Here is a 19,104-nt window from a genome sequence, read left to right on the forward strand (position 1 = left end):
AATCAGTGCATTGTTATGCACTGATTACAATATGAAATATCCATCAAATATGTCACTTAGTCAGGGGTCGTCAGTTTACTCAACCACAGAAAAGAAGTTGCTTAAGGAAAAATGTTGGGAACCACTGAAATAAAGGACAATATTTATGTAAGGATAATAATGTATTTCTGGTGCAATGCAACAAGAAGTTTATATGAAAAAGGTATCAATATGCCCATCTCTTTCTGTCCTCTCCCAGTTTATTGACACCCACTGAAATTATTTTTTTACTTGCAGAGAAAATGTTTTTGATATTATAATAAAATTCATATAGCCTCAGCTGGACCAGTGTGGCTTAAGTCTATATGTGTGTGTGCATGTGTACTAGCTGTGTATATTTCTTTAATTGAATAAAATTCTCACGTGAGAAATTTCCTGAATGCTTCATTATGAAGCTGATATTGAGCTCACTATCTACTTACAGCTTGTGTTACAGTAACTGGAAATAATTAATCCAGACTGCACAATAAGAGACATTAAGACTGAGTTTTGTCTTGGGATCTGTGCAGACCCATGCCTGCATGCTTCACTGCTCCCAAGACTGTGGTGCAAAGCTGTCTTTCTAGGTTCAAAGTACAAAGTGTGTTTTTATTTGGTATTTTTTAGACTAACTACTTCCTTCTTCATAAATCACTACAGCATTTCCTCATTCCCAACATCACTGAGAACGAAGACTGAAGGAAAAGGGGGAGAGAAGCTTATCAGTGCAAGTTTATTGACCAATAATCATCTCAGATATACTAAAGGCTCGTAAATCCATCACTGCCTTGAGAGTTTCAAGAGGAAGGAACAACGGACAAACATTTCTTAGCACCCAGCCGAACTGTTTTTTTTTACGAAAGTTACAGAGAACCAAAGTGAACCAGACCAGGTCAGAAGAAGCAGAAGGATTCTGCTGGACGATGTCTGTGCCAGCCAGAGTTGTCTACAAGAGGAGGGCGACCATCACAGCTCTGCCTCTCTACTACTCTGGACACCTGCTGAAGAAACTCCGCAAAGAGAAGGTGAGGACAAAGAAGAAATAGCTAATAAATTATGCCCTTTTTAACATCAATGTAAGGTTTTTCACTGCATTATATTCTGTTTATTTGAGAATGTTGAGTCAAGAGTCGCCATCCAAAATAAAAACTTTTGACTTTCAGGATTTCAAAAAGTACTATGGAGAGCTACGAGGAGCCACACTCTTCCTGTACAAAGATGACACACAGGATACAGTAAGCAGTTTCATTGTCTGTGCTAAAGTTTTAAAAATGACAGCAGCATTGTCATTACAAATAACAATGTATGAAACATTGAATTTAACATTTGTTTCCCTGGGAATAGATGTAAAGTGTTAAGCCTCATATTTGACAACGCTGTTTAAGTGCTATAAGAAAGTGACACAGCGGAAGAGCTGGATAATTTAAGGCTCAATCCAAACCTGGGGTTGGTCTGGGGGATGTTACCATTGAGATTTTTTCCAATTTACAGCAGTTATATTTGTTTAATATTAGTATTTTAACAATTTAACAACATTTTAACAAGCAGGGTTGGAATTTGGTGTGGACAGCATTACTATTAAGGCTCGGACACACCAAAATGACATTAAAGAACTAGAGGGAATCTGTTACATCGTTTCACATCGCCTGTGTCTTGGCCAAAAAGCTGCACTTGAACACACTGCAAAGACTACAGCCAACGGCCAACGAAGTCTGTACATTCTGGGCCTGCACGAGAGGAAATAACTCTTCATATCGGCAGCTGGCAGTAATCTTTAATCATCATTCCAAAGAGCAAACCAGAAGATCGTCATGACACTAGTCACTCTGTCTGCTGCTATGCAGAGTTATCTGCTCCCACGCAGGCACAGAGCGTGCGTGCTGGTTGGCCCTCGGTTGTAGTCTTTGCAGTGTGTTCATGTGCAACTTTTTGGATGAGACACAGGTCACGTTAAGCGAAGCAACAGTCGGTGATTTGATGTCGGTTTGGTGTGTCTGAATCAGTGGAAAAAAGTCATCAAGGGCCGATAAGGGCTAACGGTGCACAACACAAAGCAGTGACTACAGCAACAGATTCTCACTGACGGCCAAACATAGACGGCTGACCGCAGGTTGGTGTGTCGGAGCCTTTAGAGAGGCAGCATAACTTCTGCTCCATTGATTTGCCGGTTCAGTCAAAGAAACTGAGGAAAAATGATACAACACAAAAATGCAAATGTTTTGTGTAGTGTCAAGTTATTTTAAATCCTAAAAGATTCAGGGCTTTGAGAAAGCACCTGGGGCTGCAACCCCAGAAGCCCCCACCTTACTCCACCACTGCACAGAGGCCATTTGCACAGAGGTCATTTTTAAGTCGCTCCTATTTTAGATGATTTAATACATGGTTTTTCATGATCCAGCATGTGTCTGGAAATAACAAAAGACAATATTTGTTTGTTTACTATGTCAGTACACAGAGAAGCTGGATCTGGAGCAGCTGAAGTCCATGGAGTTAGACTCTCCATATCAGAGGAAGGCACCAATTATCTTCACTCTCAAACTGCATACAGATGAGGTGCAGCTAAAGGTGTGTGATTTCTCTCTCCTTCATGTTTAAGTCGGCCTACGAACCTCGCAAATCAAAAATGGAATTCATGAAACTTGAAATCTAAGAGGAATATCATCAACCAAAATGTCTGGTGTTGCTTCGACTGTACAGATGGAAAACGCTGACACAGGAGAGGAGTGGAGGGGTTACATCCTGACTGTGGTCAAAGTAAGTGAGCAAACACACACATTGAAACTTAAAGACATACACTGATGGGTAGATGTGGGAGTGTGTTACCGCTGATGGGACAGAATATTGCTGAGTGCTCTCTTGAGCCCTTAAAATTGAGAAAAACTGATTTGATTTCTTTTAAGAAAAAAGAGGGGGAGAGGGCAATGAGCAACTTAACATATAGTGAACACATATCAAGAAATTAGTCACAAAAAAGAAGTTACAAGAAAATTACCTGAAAAAAGGCACAAAAAAAGTAAAAGTTTAAAAAAAATCTAGACAATTACCCCCAAAAAGTGCAAACATTAAAAAATAGATTTTTTTTCCTAGAACATAATTTTAAACATGTCATTATAATGATAAATAAATAGAGTTTTCTTGACATTTTCCCACAGGTTTTTGAAAGTAATTCTCGACACCTTTTTAAAACTCATTTTTACATCATTTTTAGATAATATAATATAATAATAATACAATTTGTGGTATGTTTACTACCAAGAGGGTCATTTCCCCTTTCCCTATGTTTTTTAAAGAAATTAAACCATTTTGCTCAGGTTAGCTTGTGTATTATTTTTTATAAGTTATTATCTGTGTGTAATATTTTACCTATTTGACACACACAGCCAAGCAAAACAAACAACAGGAAACAATTACCTGGTTGATAAATATCCCATAATGTGGCCTGAGATGCTTCTGGGGACAAAGTCCCCTTAGAGAAAATGATAATGACAGTGAAGAAATAAACAAGGAGAGATCTGCAGAGATATCTGCAAACAAAATATATCGATCCAGATGATCTATGACATATGTGACGGAGAGACTGCGTCAGTAAATATTTGGGAGTTGGGGGGATACAGCTTTTTCCTGTCTTGTATTTTATTTCTTACAATGCTGCACCAAATCGGACGTCAACAGCAGTGTCTTTTTATGATTACCAGGTAAACAAAGCTGACGGATTTACTGTAAAAGGTTTATGAATTTGATTTATAACAGGAAGTCTGAGAAGATTTTACAACCCACCTCCAGGATGTATTTTGTAACCTGTTACAAATTGTGTAAAATTGATGATGTTAGCTACAACTATTATTAAAACAGTGTTGACAGACTTTTTGTTTTTCCTGCAGAAAAAGATTCCTGGTAAACTACAGCTGCTGCCTGGCCAGATGTTGCTGCTGCAGGATGTTCTGAACCAGGAAAGGAGGAGAAATCCCCCCGCACCCCATCCTCCCCTCCCACCCCGACCACCTTTCCTCCTCTCAGCCTCGCCCTCCCCTCCACAGCCCAAAGACGAGCCTGACAGCACCCCTCAGCTTCCTGCGTAAGTTAAAGTTTGTCCCCAGAAAGTAATGTAGTTAAAGTCTGTAACTGTTTAACACAACATGAAAAATACATCTTATCTGACAGTGAAGCTCTTCTTGTTATGATGAATCGATGAAGTCATCTGTTGCCCTCTGAACAACACGCCTGAACCTTTATTACCGTCACTGGCAATAAGGAAGTGTTTATGTTTTTTTTTTCTTTGATTCCCGCAGGTGTTTTTTCAACGTGAGTCGGCAGGAGGCCGAGCGCATGTTAGAGGCAAACCCTGAGTTTGGAAGCATCATCTTCCGCCCGTCAACTCTGGCCAACAACTACGCCCTGACCCTCAGACAACTGATGCCCAGGTCTGTCTGAAATGTACCACAGAGTACACAATAATGCAACAGCTTTTTATTTAGGTTATTCTTTTAAATTATGCTCAAGTGAGTCATCTGACATTAACCTGGCAAATAATCTTCTTGTTTGTGATTCAGTGGGCCTGTGATGAAGAACTACAGGGTGACCTCCACAAACTCTGGGTTTGTCATTGAACTGGACACACCAGTAAGTCCTACAACGCCATAAAATCCCTCTTCTTTCTCTTTGCTTGTCTTCATGTGTCCTCCTCTCTGTAGGTGTCTGTGTCCTCCTTGAACGACGTGCTTAAATACTTCCTTGAGAGGACAGAGTACCGTCTTCATCCTTACATGGCGTCTCAGCCCTACGACACCCGCATTGGTGAGAACACAACGCTGTTACAAACAATCTCAGTGACAAGTACACAACTCCTGACAATGTTTATGTGTCCAACAGATGTGTCACCTGCTCCCAAGTCTGTCAACATCACCTCACCGACACCTAAAACAATACCCAAGGCACAAGTGGCACCTATGCCACGTTCAGAGAGCAAAGCAGAGCACCTGCCGCCTTCAGAGGACCCAGTGGAGGGTGAATATGTGATTCCTGATGATCAGTGTCACAACCTAAAACTGGGTGAGAATCACTGTTTTTTGTTAACATTATCAAGGTGTACATATAAAAGAGTTAAGTCTGAGTGATTAATGTGTATGCTTCTGTTTAAACTAGTTCAGTTGAACGGAGAGCTTCGAGAAGTCATTAAGATACGAAGGGAAAACTTTTATACAGCTGACAAGAAGGAAGACATCACATACGAGAATCAAACCAGTGAAAAACAGCACTCGGGCACAGCACAGTGGACTACAAATACTTAAGGACTTGAAGCACGTACGATCGTTGGACCTCAAAAGTATTTTCTTTTAATGTTTGACTTGAGTTGAGAGATTACATGCTCTCCTGTGGGTTTTAAAAAGTTCTTTAGGGTTGTGAAAGTCTGTCAGAAATGCATTAGGAATGTGTGGGGGTAAATTTAAATGAAAAAAGTTCACAACTTTTCAATGCAGGGTTTACAGTCTCAAACTCCCCGGAGGCCACTGGCCATGTGGTTCTGTCTTGTGTTGGTCTCTTTAGTGTATTAGTATGTTAACGCTTCTTAGTTAGCACTTAACACAAAGTACAGCAGAGGCTGATTGGAAGGTAGTTTTGCTAATATAAAATGCTGCGGGGATATGGAATGGACAGTAAATTTTTTCTCCGATACTAGAGGTCAAACAAAAGCCAGAGACTCTATCGTATGAAGTTGCTGTGACAAGTAAATTCACCGCCTCTAAGCAGAAGGCTTAACTCGCAGCCTGATGGGACAAAGCTTCACCTCCTCTGAGCAGCTGCCTCCATCTCAGTGAGACCAAGCGGCAACCTCTGAGGCAAAAAAATGATATGAAACAGATATGAAACCATTTTTGACATCACTACATGTCAAACAAAAGCCAAAGACTGTATCATATTAAGTTGTTGTGAGCTGTAAATTCACCACCTCTAAGCCATCGTTATCTCTGAACCTGTCCAGGAAAAGTTTATCTTCCTCTGAGCAGCTGCCTCAATCTCAGACTCACTTTGGGTCTGGGTCAGGAGCTCCCTGTAACAGAGAGCAGCCTGCACAGGGAGCGCTTACTCTGCTGCTAAATGTAAGGACCGAAACATCACCAAAAGCACACTGACTGACAAAACAGAAAGTAAAAATTCAAAAGTTCGACTTTGTGGTGTCTCAGACCGATGATTTGAGTCTTTGATTTTCAAAGAGCAGCCCCACATTTAGAATAAACAGGATTTTCACTTTGCAACAATATAACATTAACAGAAGATTATTAAGGTATAATATTATCTTCTTGATAAAGATTTACAAATCACTGTAAAAGGTTTATCATGTAGTACAGTCAGTATCTTTTGGGTCTAAATGAAAAGCGATAACAGCTAATGAGCTCTTACATGTACATAAATACATTTTTATAACTAGGATTTGAATAAATTAAATTAGATGTTTTCGTCTCAGCCTGGAAACTTTGTCATATTTTGTTTTTGCTCAGTGATTGTAGTATAAAAGTGTACATTTTAACATAAGTTGAAATTGTAAGAGCCAATAATTCAACAAATCAGAATGATTGTTTTTGATAGTAAAGAATGATCGAACTGTAAAACTACATACATGTGAATCTTTGTGTCCTTTTGTTTAAAAGCACTAAATAATAAAACATGATCACGGGTGATCATTATTCTTTATTTTTCACATATAGGAGTAAGCCAACATAAATGTTATAATCATATTTTTATAAGTTATTCCATTAAGATTGTATTTTTCTTATTTTTCATCATTATCATGGAACATGTTATAGGTTTAAAGTTTAAGGATCATTCATCACTCCATAAAGACAGCAAGACTGTGAAAAATATTCAATAAAAAAGAAAAACAAAGACTCTCTCCCTTTTGTCTCCTCCTTCACGTAGTGTGTTTTAGAGTACCTGTTTCCACCTCTTCTTATTTATCCCTCCACACCTCTCATAATCTGGTCCTGTACACTCTGTGGTAGCAGCCTTCATGTGAGAAAGACAAATAAAACATTTGTAATAACTTAATATCTCAAGATTTAAAAAATAAAAACAGAATAAATTAAGAAGATTGTTCCCCAATGAAGACGCGCCTCCATTGTTGTTGTTGTTGTTGTTGTTGTTGTTGTTGTTGTTGTTGTGACATTACTTCTCGGTGAGTGACAGCTGCAGGATCCTCTCCAGCTCATCCTCCTCCTCCTTCTGCTTCCTGTGGCAAAAATAAGAAATAAAGCTCATCATTCAGAACAGTGACAGCACTGCAACTTTCAAGGTATTATTTCCTGGGAATATCTTAAGACCTTTTTACACAGAGATTACGCTAAAGTGCCACAATGAAGTCCCTTCTTCATGCCGCCTTTGCATTTTTAAACAGAACCAAACAACGGCTGCATCAGCCTGCACCAGAGTGTCCAAAGAGGCATGATGGGCGTGACATGTAACATAACAGTATCAGCCTCCAGTGTGACATAGGCGTCTGCAATGTTTTATAAAAAATAAGAATCATTTACAGTCTGTCTGTCACATGGCAGCTGATTTCATTCTCTGCTCAGAGGGCAATGAGCTCCCAAACCTCACTGTTTTCCTAATTTGCAGACATTTTCAGCTGCTGGCGCTCCTCTTTGAGCTAGCTGTTTTCTGCCAACACCTGTTTTTGAAGTCTCCTGAACATGTTAACAAGTCCTCAAAATGCCACACCCATGATCTTATTCTGCCTGCCAGACATCTTTTAAGCCCTGTTTGAGCTGTGTTTCACGACATTACCAACAAACATCCCAAATCCCAGCACAACTCACATTACAAAACCTCATCTGAACCATGTTTGTTATTATTCTACCATCTCTGTATAAATGTGCACAACAAACAACATGGAACAGAAGAGATTTTGACACCCCACTGTGTCACAGACACTGTTTGTCTCCCTGCTGTGCCAAAAACAGAGTTTGAGATGAAGGAGCAGACTGCAGCACCCCCTATGTGTGCACACATAAAAAATACAAACAAGGCAACAGCTGGGAAGAAGCCGGCGGTTTTCTAAAGCCCACACAGTTCAGTCCACTAAAAACTGCATTCTAATACATCCCATAACAAAAAAAATGTCTTCACTTGGATTTTCCATCTCTAATAATAACAGGCAGCACGGTGGTGTGGTGATGCTAGTGTGTGGGTTTCTCATAAAGACATGCAGGTCAGTTTGTGAATGACGTCTGTCCACATATATATGTACAATATATTAGCTCTGTGAGAGACTGGCAAGCTGTCCAGAGTGTACCCAAACCTGAGACAAGAGCATGTTGGGACTGCACAGCATAAGCGTGTATAAGATTATGAACAAATGGAGGTACATCTTGTGCCTTTCCTTGCAATTTCTCATTGCAAAAGCGATGAAAACAAAATTAAAACTTCCAAAACCTCTAGATGTCTGCAATAGTCAAACTACCATCCAAAACAAGCTTTTGTTGAAAATTAGTGGTCAAGTTGACAATTACGTCTCACTCTCAGGTAGGGCTGGGCAATTAATCAAAAATCGATCAAAACCAACATTCAGAACTTCTAACCATCGTAATCTTGCCCATGTCGGTTATTACGATTACTTAAAAATTCTGTGAATCCTTTCCCCAGCAGGACTGGCAACTCTCACGCTTTTGGGCTCTGTCTCATGCTCTCGCGACATAAAGGGAAATCTCACGCCAAAACATTGCGACAGCATAAGTGTTGAATAATCAGGTAATGCAATGAACCACTTTGACTCTCGATTAAACCTGAGTGTTTAACAACTGAGTCGTATGTGCTTCCACGGCATCTCATAATCGCAGATCAAACAGCAGCTGATGGTCCAACAGCAGCGCAGTGAGAGAGACAGACAGAGCGGAGCACCTTCATTCAGCACATTCAGACACTTTCGTGCCCAAAGCACCAAAGTGTCTGAATGAACAAACATCCAAATATTCAGCGGTGAGAAGTGACTTCTTCAGACTTCTACAGACTACTTTGCTTTAGTTTCAGTTTTAGTCAGACTTCGGATGGAATTATTTTTAACACCAGGATGCATTGCTCCGTGTGTCATCCAGCCACTTGCACTGAGCTCTCATTATTATTACCTATCACTATTACGTAGTGATTTGGGGGCCTGGGGGCCACAGGCACGTTGCTTTATTTTCAACATTTCTCTAACTGGGAACGATGGCAAGCTGTTGGCAGCTGTAGAAGAAGTAGGCTTACTCAAAACTTTTTTTCCCCAAGAAAAACAACTAATAGCAGAGAGCAGAAGTTCAAGTCAGAGTCCTGCAGTCAGGAAAGGCTGTCCTATTATCAGCACAACTTACTTAAATTTAAAGATGGAGCTTTTAATTCTTATATAACGCTGGATATTTTAATAAATAATAATGCACCATATGTTTAATACACTCCAACACACCATGGCCAAATGAAACCGTGTCACTGTCACCTGTCAATCTCCTCCTGCTCCCGGCACGACAGCTCCATGGCGATACGCAGCTGCTCATCAAAGCTCGACGCCACACTGAAGTGTCCCGACAACCGTGGATCAGTCACTTGGCTGTAGGAGAGCGGGGAGTTGCCGCTGGGGTCTGACGGGGACACGGAGGTGGGCTGGCTGGGGTCGGCTGTGTCATCTCCCTCTCTGCTGGCCAGTGAGATGGACAGAGACTCCTGGATCGCCCTGAGGGAAGAAAGAGATGAGGATATTAAGACTTTAACTGAAGTATTATTAAACAAAGAAGAGATCTGAACAGGGAAGTTCATTACAGGATGACTGGAAGCCGTACTCCCAAGAGAAGCTGGAAAGAAAACGCTAATCACTGAACTCTATTTAGAGACGTTTAATTAAATTACTTCATAAGCCAGAGTTTCCTTGAATAAGAAAGATTATGAATAGATGATAAACCTCCGGATGGTTCTACAGTAATAAAAATGTTCCCATTTAGAACAAACTCTAAAAGACCCTTCCTTTTTTCTATATTAGTTTCAATAAATAAACTGTCAGACTGGGGTGAACTGTAATAAGCTGATAAAGTAAACAACCTTTATGACAGCCTCATGCTCGGCCAAATTTAGGATTTCATTTCTTTTTTTGTGTTTTTAGAAAATTAAACAAAAAATCCATATATCGGTACATTTATGGTTTTTGTGATGACATTAACTAGATGCTATATTGCTAAATACCAAATACTTAATACTAAATACCCAAAAAGTCTCATTTAAGCAGTGTGATCCTGCCAGTAATGGAAACAAGTGAAGATAACCTCACCTCTCCAACTGAGAGTCTTCCTCGTACAGCGGAGACGGCGGCACCGGGCGGCTGTTGGTCAGGGCCTCCCAGATGGTCACCTAATAACCACACATAGCTGTTAGACAACTGGCTGTAAAAGTAAAAACGAAAACATTCTGTTTCCACATCTGAAATATAACTCTGAGACTAAAGCCTAATTTCCACCAATCAGTCCAACCCAGTTCAGTTCATTACACATTAAAGCAGATACGTTTGTGGTTCCATTGTCAAAAGTTGTGAATGGTTCCAAGAGAAGTGTTGTGTACTGTCCCGTTGCTTCGTTACTGCCTGTTGAGGTACCTAGCACACTGATCCGATACTAAAAGGTGGAGCTATAGATACTGCAGTCCATTGATTGGTCGAGAGAATCATCACTCTTGCTCAACAAGCAGAGCTGGACTCAATGCACAAACCTGCTATTTTCACATATCCCATCGATTATGGAGACTTTAAACCCTTCAGCCTGTTCTTTTTTGTTCTGAAAATGTCAACATGCAACCCTATTTGGTGGATGATCAACAAGGTTCAGGTGTTCCTCTCAGTTGTCTGTGAACAGGAAATACAGGGAGAGCTGGAAAGAGCACTGACATGGCTATCACCGGGTAACAACCTAAATTTTGGAAAAGCTAAACAGATCTAGGGTTTAGGTACATGTATGCTCGGGCTACTAAATGAGTAAAATACCAAAAGTGTTTGGTGGAAACGCTTGTAATGAGGAGTTGTTTGACTCTGACCTGGTCACTTTCTGTCCCAGCATCCAACAGGCTCTGCTGGATGGCAAACTGCAGCAGGTTGTCATCCTCGTCTCTCATTGGCTCGCTGCGGCCTGGACCGAGGGTGGTGTAGTCTGCAGGGGGCTCAAATACCGAGGGGTCCACCTCACAGTGGAAGGGAGGGGGGGCCTGACCTAGGTGAAGATGGGTTACAGCATTACTGTACCTGCAGGTAAAAGGTATTAAGGCATTTCAGACAGTTACTCGTGAGCCTGTGCTCTGTTTTGGAAATGAATGCACCTGCCTTACATTTTGAGCAAGCTACCCTTTAGTCCCAAACCAAAAACCTAAATGACAAAAACATAATATTGCTAAAGGGCACTCGGAGAGTGGCCAATAATCCAGTCTTCTAATAAATGCAAATCTACAAGTGAAACCACCATATGTGTCTAGATATATTTCCAAAACTGTTAGAGCTATGTCAAAAATAGTACTATGCCAAGCTAGTCTCTTTATTTCAGCTGTGCACTGATCAAGTACTTCTAATATGGAACAATTTAACTTATTTAAAATATAACTGTGCAACATCAAATCCTTAAAATGACACATCATCAAGAACTTTGCAGCTTGTTTTCAAAAACAGTTGTTTCGGAAAACTGGATGTTTACAAGAAACACATTTTTTCACTTAAAAAAAAAAAAAAAAAAAAAAAATGTGTTTATCCGAGCCCCTATTAAGATCTGCTCTAAAATGAACTGGGCTCTTCCTTGGCCCAAATTTTCATGAAAATCCAGCCAGTAATTTTTCTATTATTCTTCTGACAAAAAGACAAGCAAACTGAACATATAACATGAAAATATAACCTTCTTAGTGGAGGTAATTTTAACGTTCAGCACTATGACAGATTATCTACAGTAAAAATGTGGTTTCAGAACCACCTCATATTTGAATACATAAATATATATTTATATATATACACGCACACATATATCAGGTATTACTTTATATTCTCTTCTTGAGTTTGAGTGTATTTACCAGCCTCTTCGGAGCCCTCTGGTGTGTGAACCGTCACAGAGCTGACCGGCTCGTCGCAGCCACACAGGTTACTGAACGTCACTCTGGCATTCAACACGTGAAACAGGGGGATCTCTGGAGGACAGAGGGGAAGTGTTTGAAAGATTTAAATGGCTGATTATTTCTGTAGCACCAGTGGGCAGTGGGAATTAAAACACAGGACGAATCATGAGAGCGAAGGTACACATTAAAAACATGAACCACACATATAACATACTTCCAGAATAAGCTTTCAGCTCTGATTATTTTAGATTTAACATGTCACTATAACATGCTACAGCTGTACAGAACTACAGTGTTAGTGAATCAACCTGTGGGTCCGGATGTAGTGTAAAAAACTCAAGACATCCATCTAGCCACACCATGTGACCTCGCATACACACCTATCTTGACAGGGAAGCCTGGTGGCAGGCGCAGGGTGATGAAGTCACGTAGCTTGGCAAAGTGGGCATTAGAAATAGCCATGAGGTCAATGATGGGTGTCACCTGCTCGGCCAGGGACAGAGGGTGACTCTCACTCAACCAAAGCGTTGCTTTAAACCTGGAGAGGACACAGAGACAGACGAGGAGCTTTGAGCAAACCGGTCAACAAAAAAGCTTTAAGTGCTGCTGCTTTCCGTGATGAACATTAGTGCTGCATGTTTCCACAGTAGCATCGCACCTCTGGACTTTACTGGTAAGCTCAACGGGACGTCCGATGTCCCGGCCGTTCAGGTTGAAATCCAAGTTGAAGTACTCCTCAGCTGTGATGGCTGTTGGGTTGTGGGGACTGGCACACTGGGACACGTTACTCTGACAGGGACAGAGAGAGAGAATTATAAGTGACGGTGTTGATCAAAGAAAGCTGCAGGAGGTGTGGGTGGTGTGGATGTGGTGCACAGCTACTGTGGAGACTCTTACCCCATTGTGAGCTGTATGTTGTTCAGCAATCCCCAGGAAGGACTGCAGAGGAGTCTTTGAGCCTGAGTGGGAATAATGTGGGGAGATTATCATCAATTTGTTCTCAAATTCACTCTATGTTTTGCTCTACAAGGAAGGCGAAGGTTACACCTGCTTTGAGGGGAAACAACTTAGTTTAAAAAAGAACCACACAGTGATCAATTGTGTCTAGTTTTAATCTCATATTTTATCTCATTATGTTTACATTTATTGAGGCTTAGTCTGATTTCTCTGCACGTACTTTCAGGCCAAATGACACTAATTTTGACACAATATTGCATCCCCATCAAAGTGCACAAGGACTTACTGTGTGGGTGTCGTTGTTAGTGTGTTCGGGTGTATAATCACCTTTGCTCCTCGATTTATCCTGGTCTGATAGATGCTCTGTCCTTGACCGAGTCACCAGCTCCACATTGGTAGCACTGTAAACCTGGACACAATGACATAGAAAAGGGCAAAAACTCTCTTAATAACTTTTTTATAAGTAAAGCTTCTGTCATCACACTTGTTTGGGTTATTGCAGTGTATGGATTAAGAGTCTCTCCTTGTCTGTCTTTGACAGAGCAAACAGCTCTTTTCGTCAATGTCTCCCTTGTAAAAAATAATTTTCCATCTCAAAAGGACAATACTGAATTAACAAGGATTATCGCATAATGGCTGTTTGCCTCGCCAACCAGTCAAAATTGCAAGTTTACCTCCAGGTCCATGCGGGTGTCTGTTCAGCGCTGTCAATCTGGCACCTAACTGCTTCCTTTTTATAAAGCTCTAACCTTATCTGAGCACTGTGGGGGTAGACCATGGATCTATTATAGGAAGTCTGGATACAGCCATGGGGGCAGGGCCTCATTCATTCCTATGAGAGCTGCTCATTGGCACATGGAGCAAAAAAAAAAGCTCTTTTTGTGTTTGTAGAATCAGTGTAAAATATCCGGATCTACGGGAACATAAGGCATGCACACTAGAGAGTCACGGCAGCTGAGCGCAGCAGAGTGTGCTCGAGAGAGTTACTTGAGAGTAGCTTGAATGGCGGTCTAAAAAATGTAATCTTGCTGCTCTTTTAGACTTTCCAAATTTTGTCGAACTTGATGGCTTCAATCTAGACTATGAAATGAGTCGTTTTCTGATGTTTTAACACTCATGAAAAAATTATTTACTGATTTACAAACGCCATGGGGAAAAGTCCTTCTGGGCCCATGAGCATAATGCGACAGACCTAGAAGGCGCAATTCCACTTTTGGCCTCTATGTAAAATTTGCTTCAGAGCCTGGCGTATTTCCTGAGGGCTTGGGGTACACACCAATAAACTTCTCGAAGAAAATAAGAGAATATAAAAGAAAATACAAGCAGAGGGCAGAGTCTCCGCAGATAAATAAACAGCTACACACTTCTAGTGGGTCATAAGTGATGATTGAGAAGGAATACTTGCGTATTAGTTGAGACACATATCTTTTGAGTTACTTTTAGAAGATTTCTGATATGGAAAACATAGTCTTCATTGTCACTTATTTGTTTAACCCCGTCATTTATCTTTCAGGCAAAGCTTAATAATTGATGATCATAACATTGTACTAAGCTAACTTCCAGATGGTGGAAATTATGTGTTTGAGCCATGGTTTAGACTAGATTGGCTCAGCAGTTATTTACCTTGGCTTCATATCCGCTGACCACCTCACTCTTCTCAGAACGCCAGCCCCAGATCCCCGACTTGTTCCTAAAAAGGCAAAGAGGTAAAGTAAAGTCTTACACAGACATAATCAATATCTGTGTATTGTTCACTGTGGGGACGTGATGTATGTATTTGGACACACACTGAGGGACAGCGAAGGAGGTATCTGCACAATACTAAAGAATCAGGTTTAATCTCGACGTGATTCTAGTTTGTAAATCTGCACACAGTATGCGCTCATTACCGTTCAAAGGCAATGTTGCGTGTGTTGAGGTGCGTGGAGACGATGGGCGATGTCAGTCTCTGGGCTGTGTTCTCTTGCGACGGCTGCATGGCTGCCAGGAGGGAGGGCGCGTCACGTGGAGACAACACAAGTGGCTCCGTGTACACCACCTGCTTCTCATGGTCCACCTCCATTACCACAGCACCGTCATCTACAAGGAGAACACAAAAGACACATAATTCTCTCACAGAGACGATTCTACGTCCTTCAGCTTTTTAGTTATTTGTGTGTATGTGGTGCTGTTGAGGAGCACACACACCTCCGCCCTTGAAGATATAGCTGCGTCGCCCTTTCAGCCAGGTCATGTGCTCGAAGCCCAGGAGGGTGGTGTCCACGCGGAGGCACGAGCCGCTCTTCCAAACCCGGTAGACGTCACTGGGACATACCTTTGACACCAAGGGCACTGAGAGGAAGACAGACAAAAGAGGAGAAGCAGTTTAGAAATAAGAGACACAGAGACAAACAGAATGAGGTAACCAAACAGGGTGCAGGTGAAGTACAATGAAAAAACAGCATATTTGCATGGGAAGATGTTTTCTGGAAATGTTCTAAATATAGCTTGTTACAAAGCGCTGCAACTGTGGTGGGGGGGGGTCGTTTAAAAAGTACCAGTGCCCTTAAAGTGGTACTGATATCAATAGAGTACTTCATTTAATCATTTCATTCTACTTCATTGGATACCAATCATGTGAATTGAAGCATTAAGTTGAATAAAATGCCACCAGATGCCACAGGCTTGTAGTACGGCCATACTTTTGAATATTTCGGTGGCATCTCAGCCTACTGAACTGCCAACTCTGTCAACTCACCACAGCACAGACTGCGTAAGTTGCAGCTGCTGTGGTAGTGGGCTAATGACGTCACATTAATCAAACAACGCTTGTGGTGTTTGGCTGTGAGCAAAAACATACAAATAGCTGTTTGTTTTCTAGATCTGGGTACACAAAGGATCAAATGTAGGTATCACATGACTAGACAAGTTTTGGTAATACCTGGAACTGGGTTACTTGATCGATATCTTATAATTATCGGGTACCGACACCCAGCCCTCGCTGCAACTAATGGCCTTTTTTTAATATAGATAAATTCAATGATCATATTTTTTTAAGTCAAAAGACAATCATATTCTGACTCACATATTAACACTGATATTATTTTATATCAGCTATGTCTACATTGCTTTTTTTTGTAAGACTCAGTGGAACTTGTATATAATCTTGACATGACAGTCCATGAATTTCTCGCTCTAATTCATTCATTTTGTTTTCAAGAATACACATTAGGATACATCAACAGAATGAGATTATATAAATGATGATCTTTCCTGTAAATACTGTGCAATAATGGTGCTAAATTATTACGATGCATGAAGCAATTAACTGTTTGCTTGAGCATCTTCTGCAGAGTACAAAAACAAAGTAATCCACACACGGAGAAACCACATCACAATACTGAATATTGTGTTTTATACATTACAGGTAACACTTTTGGATTCAATTAATAAGTAACTGTTAGTGGGTTGCAGTTTAGAATTAACCTGTCGTGTCTTGTGTTTTGGCCGCTGTTTCAAACTGACTGACAGATGCTGCCAGGGGAGCTGTCCAACTACTGAGGTGCTGAAATTGACCTCTGTGAAAACACATTGATGGATCAAACTCACCCCAACTGGTGAACTCCCACTTCATCTCCACATAGAAGTCTCTGGCCTGGAAGACAGCAAAGAAACTTTTTTTGTACTCAGACAGAAACAAAAGCTCCATGTCATCCTACGTTTGTGCATCCTGATTCAGTGAAGCTTGAGACTTGTAACCATAATGAAAAAGATGCACCAACACAGCAGCCTAAAAAACATTCCACAAATATTTAAGAAAGCTTTGAGGTGTGGTTGATGTGCTTCTCTGTGCAAAAAGTAGAGTTTAACCTTGAAATCTGAGCAAAGTGGCCTGATTTCTGTTAAAAACATGAGGTAGACAATGTGCAACGAAAGAGGAAATTACTCAAAAATAGCATGAAATTAGCAAAAAGTACAAGGATATAACCTGAAAATTATTATTTAAAGCCCTTAAAGTGGTACTGATATCAATAGAGTACTTCATTGGATACTAATCACATGAAAAGTGTAGTTTAACCCTTTGAAACCTAAGCAAATTGGCCTGAATTCAGTCAAAAACATGGGAAGAAGGCAATAAGCAATGAAAGAAGAAATGACTCAAAAACTGGCAAGAAATTAGTCAAAAGCACAAGGATATAACCTGAAAAATATTTTTAAAATAAAAACAAGCAAATGACTTAAAAAATAAAATAAAATATTTCTGTAATAATATGAAATATGTAATTATGATAATAATTACATATAATTATGATACAGTTTTGCAGTTTTTTCTGTTTCCCTAGCTTTCTAAATCTTTTTTTTTTGCAATTGGTGGAACTTTTTTTTTTTTTAACCAAATTGCTCGTTGCCTTTTTTTTCCCCCGTGTTTTTGAAAGAAAACACACCAATTTGCTCAGGATTCAAAGTTTTAAATAATTGTAAAAGGCGTCTGAAAGCAGCGCAGGAAAGGTTATGTCACTCCAGGTTCCAACGAGTTTCATACCTGGAGGCTAACATTTATTTACAGAAAAGTGACAGTGAAGCAGTTTTACCTGTCTTAGTTTGCTGAGCAGCTCTGGGATGCCCGCCAGCCTCTCAGTGGCACGTTTGAAGTCTCTGTACTGGAGCACCAGCTGAACCAGCTCCGGGTCCCCGGTGCTCACCGCCTCCTGCAGGACTGAAACACACATCCACATTTAATGCCAGCAGGTGCGTCTCTGTTCCCTCAGCAGCTTCAGGACACGAATCTGGGCGCCACAAACAGACAGACAGCAGAGCACTCACTGGTCCAGCCCTGTGAGTTGTTGTGTGTCGGGTCTGCAGTGTGCCTGAGCAGCACCCGGGTGGACTCCAGGTGGCCCAGACATACAGCCAGCTCCAGCGGGGTGCGCCCTCTCGGATCCAGGCGCTCCACATCCTGCTGCAGAACCAAATCACACACACACAGGCAGCATCAGCGCAATGCAGTGCGACCTGACAAACGCATCAGTAAAAGACATCATCTGCTAAATAAACCCCCTCTCTCACCTCTTTCTTCTGCAGCTCTCTATCAAGCTCCAGGTACTGATTGTTCCACACCAGAAAATGCAGAGGAAACGCTTCTTGAGCCATGGTTGTCGTCCGCTTGACAGTTAAACAATAATATCTGCAGCCAACAGATTGCAGTGACACCACAGCAGCTCAGCGCTGATCGGCACAACTGGTTAGCCTGCTAGCTAGCTTAGTTAACAGCAGAAAAAAATGGCTAAAAAGAGTTTCACCGTAAAAAAAACTGTCACTGAGCAAGTCTATCAAAGACGCTAACGATAGGCAGCAAACAAAGTATTATAATGTGCGTGCCTATTTAAATTAGTGGGCTGAGTTAGCCGAGCTAACTCAGCCCACTAATTTGATGTAGTTAACTAACGGCTAGCCGAGCTAACGTTAGCTAACTGGCTAATAACAACATTGTCTCCTGCTCCTCTTGGCACCTGTTTTCCATTATTCACAAAGCAGGACAACTAATTCAGCCGGTCAGAAATGAACCTCCGAAGTCCGTTCATGTTTTTCACGATGGATATGATGTTCAGAAAAATTAAATACGGGTGAAAGCGCAGGTTGATAAAGTTAGCTAGCTGCCCCGCTGTTACTGCAGCCACCCCGTTGGTATCGCAGGGTTGTGTCAAAATAAAGCGAGATACGGCCTTTATTCCAGTTTCACATCCAGGTCACTCCAGTTGAGGGCATCTGATATCATTTAGGTGACAGCTGCTGCCGATAGCTCTCAGTCCCGCCTGGATAACGATCATTAAATACAGGATCACATCTGTCAAAGTGAGCAAAACGCAGCTTTGCTCCGATGAGGTCTATTTACAGCCGCAGAAGCAGCGTTATTTATTTATTTACTGAGGCGTCGCTTTATTTCCAGGTTATGTGGAGAAGCTGGGTGGAGCCGGGGAGCAGCTGGTATTACAGTTTTTCTCGATGGCTAAGACATAATAAATGAAACTGGGATCCACTTGATCTTCATCATCC

At 41.1% G+C, this 19,104-nt stretch overlaps 2 protein-coding genes across 5 annotated transcripts; one reads left to right on the forward strand and one right to left on the reverse strand.

Annotated features, from left to right (window-relative positions):
* Window positions 1-2: 2 nt before the first annotated feature.
* LOC121948176 (signal-transducing adaptor protein 1-like) lies at window positions 3-6,907 on the forward strand. 2 transcript variants are annotated; one of them, XM_042493478.2, is made up of 10 exons: window positions 3-1,043; window positions 1,182-1,253; window positions 2,467-2,583; window positions 2,716-2,772; window positions 3,900-4,093; window positions 4,308-4,439; window positions 4,569-4,638; window positions 4,710-4,812; window positions 4,888-5,067; window positions 5,161-6,907. In XM_042493478.2, the coding sequence occupies exons 1-10, from the start codon at window positions 942-944 to the stop codon at window positions 5,304-5,306; spliced, it is 1,173 nt and encodes a 390-aa protein (XP_042349412.2). In that variant the 5' UTR covers window positions 3-941; the 3' UTR covers window positions 5,307-6,907. The 2 variants fall into 2 exon arrangements, with proteins under 2 accessions (XP_042349412.2, XP_042349413.2); XM_042493479.2 differs by having other exon boundaries at window positions 5,166-6,907.
* On the reverse strand, window positions 6,686-18,999 carry ankrd13d (ankyrin repeat domain 13D). 3 transcript variants are annotated; one of them, XR_015777264.1, is made up of 17 exons: window positions 18,118-18,996; window positions 17,875-18,010; window positions 17,643-17,767; window positions 16,660-16,705; window positions 15,259-15,402; window positions 14,961-15,150; window positions 14,695-14,761; window positions 13,399-13,480; window positions 13,012-13,073; window positions 12,773-12,903; window positions 12,495-12,652; window positions 12,073-12,186; window positions 11,059-11,231; window positions 10,304-10,383; window positions 9,482-9,715; window positions 7,128-7,243; window positions 6,686-7,020 (listed from the first exon to the last, which is right to left on the reverse strand). XR_015777264.1 is itself a non-coding variant. In XM_088081028.1 (16 exons), exons 1-16 carry the CDS (start codon window positions 18,199-18,201, stop codon window positions 7,180-7,182), a joined length of 1,887 nt encoding a protein of 628 aa, XP_087937154.1. In that variant the 5' UTR covers window positions 18,202-18,999; the 3' UTR covers window positions 6,686-7,179. The 3 variants fall into 3 exon arrangements, 2 of the variants coding, with proteins under 2 accessions (XP_087937154.1, XP_042349410.2); XM_088081028.1 differs by having other exon boundaries at window positions 6,686-7,243; window positions 17,875-18,007; window positions 18,118-18,999; XM_042493476.2 differs by having other exon boundaries at window positions 6,686-7,243; window positions 18,118-18,995.
* Between the last annotated feature and the right edge of the window lie 105 nt (window positions 19,000-19,104).

This window comes from Plectropomus leopardus, chromosome 8, assembly GCF_026936395.1.
Source record: "Plectropomus leopardus strain MGB_pleo_1.0 chromosome 8, ASM2693639v1, whole genome shotgun sequence".
NCBI lineage: Eukaryota > Metazoa > Chordata > Actinopteri > Perciformes > Serranidae > Plectropomus > Plectropomus leopardus.

Bases quoted from the DNA above. Each gene is read 5' to 3' on its own strand.
- ankrd13d (XM_042493476.2), bottom strand. From the start codon at position 18,201: ATGGCTCAAGAAGCGTTTCCTCTGCATTTTCTGGTGTGGAACAATCAG. The intron at 12,187-12,494 runs GTGTGTATGCGA...TCTGTCCTCCAG, and splicing joins AGGCTTCCCTGTCAAGATAG to AGATCCCCCTGTTTCACGTG. The intron at 7,244-9,481 runs GTGACAGTGACA...TTTTTGCCACAG, and splicing joins GAGCAGGAGGAGATTGACAG to GAAGCAGAAGGAGGAGGAGG.
- LOC121948176 (XM_042493478.2), top strand. From the start codon at position 942: ATGTCTGTGCCAGCCAGAGTTGTCTACAAGAGGAGGGCGACCATCACA. The intron at 1,044-1,181 runs GTGAGGACAAAG...TTTGACTTTCAG, and splicing joins AGAAACTCCGCAAAGAGAAG to GATTTCAAAAAGTACTATGG. The intron at 4,813-4,887 runs GTGAGAACACAA...TGTGTCCAACAG, and splicing joins GCCCTACGACACCCGCATTG to ATGTGTCACCTGCTCCCAAG.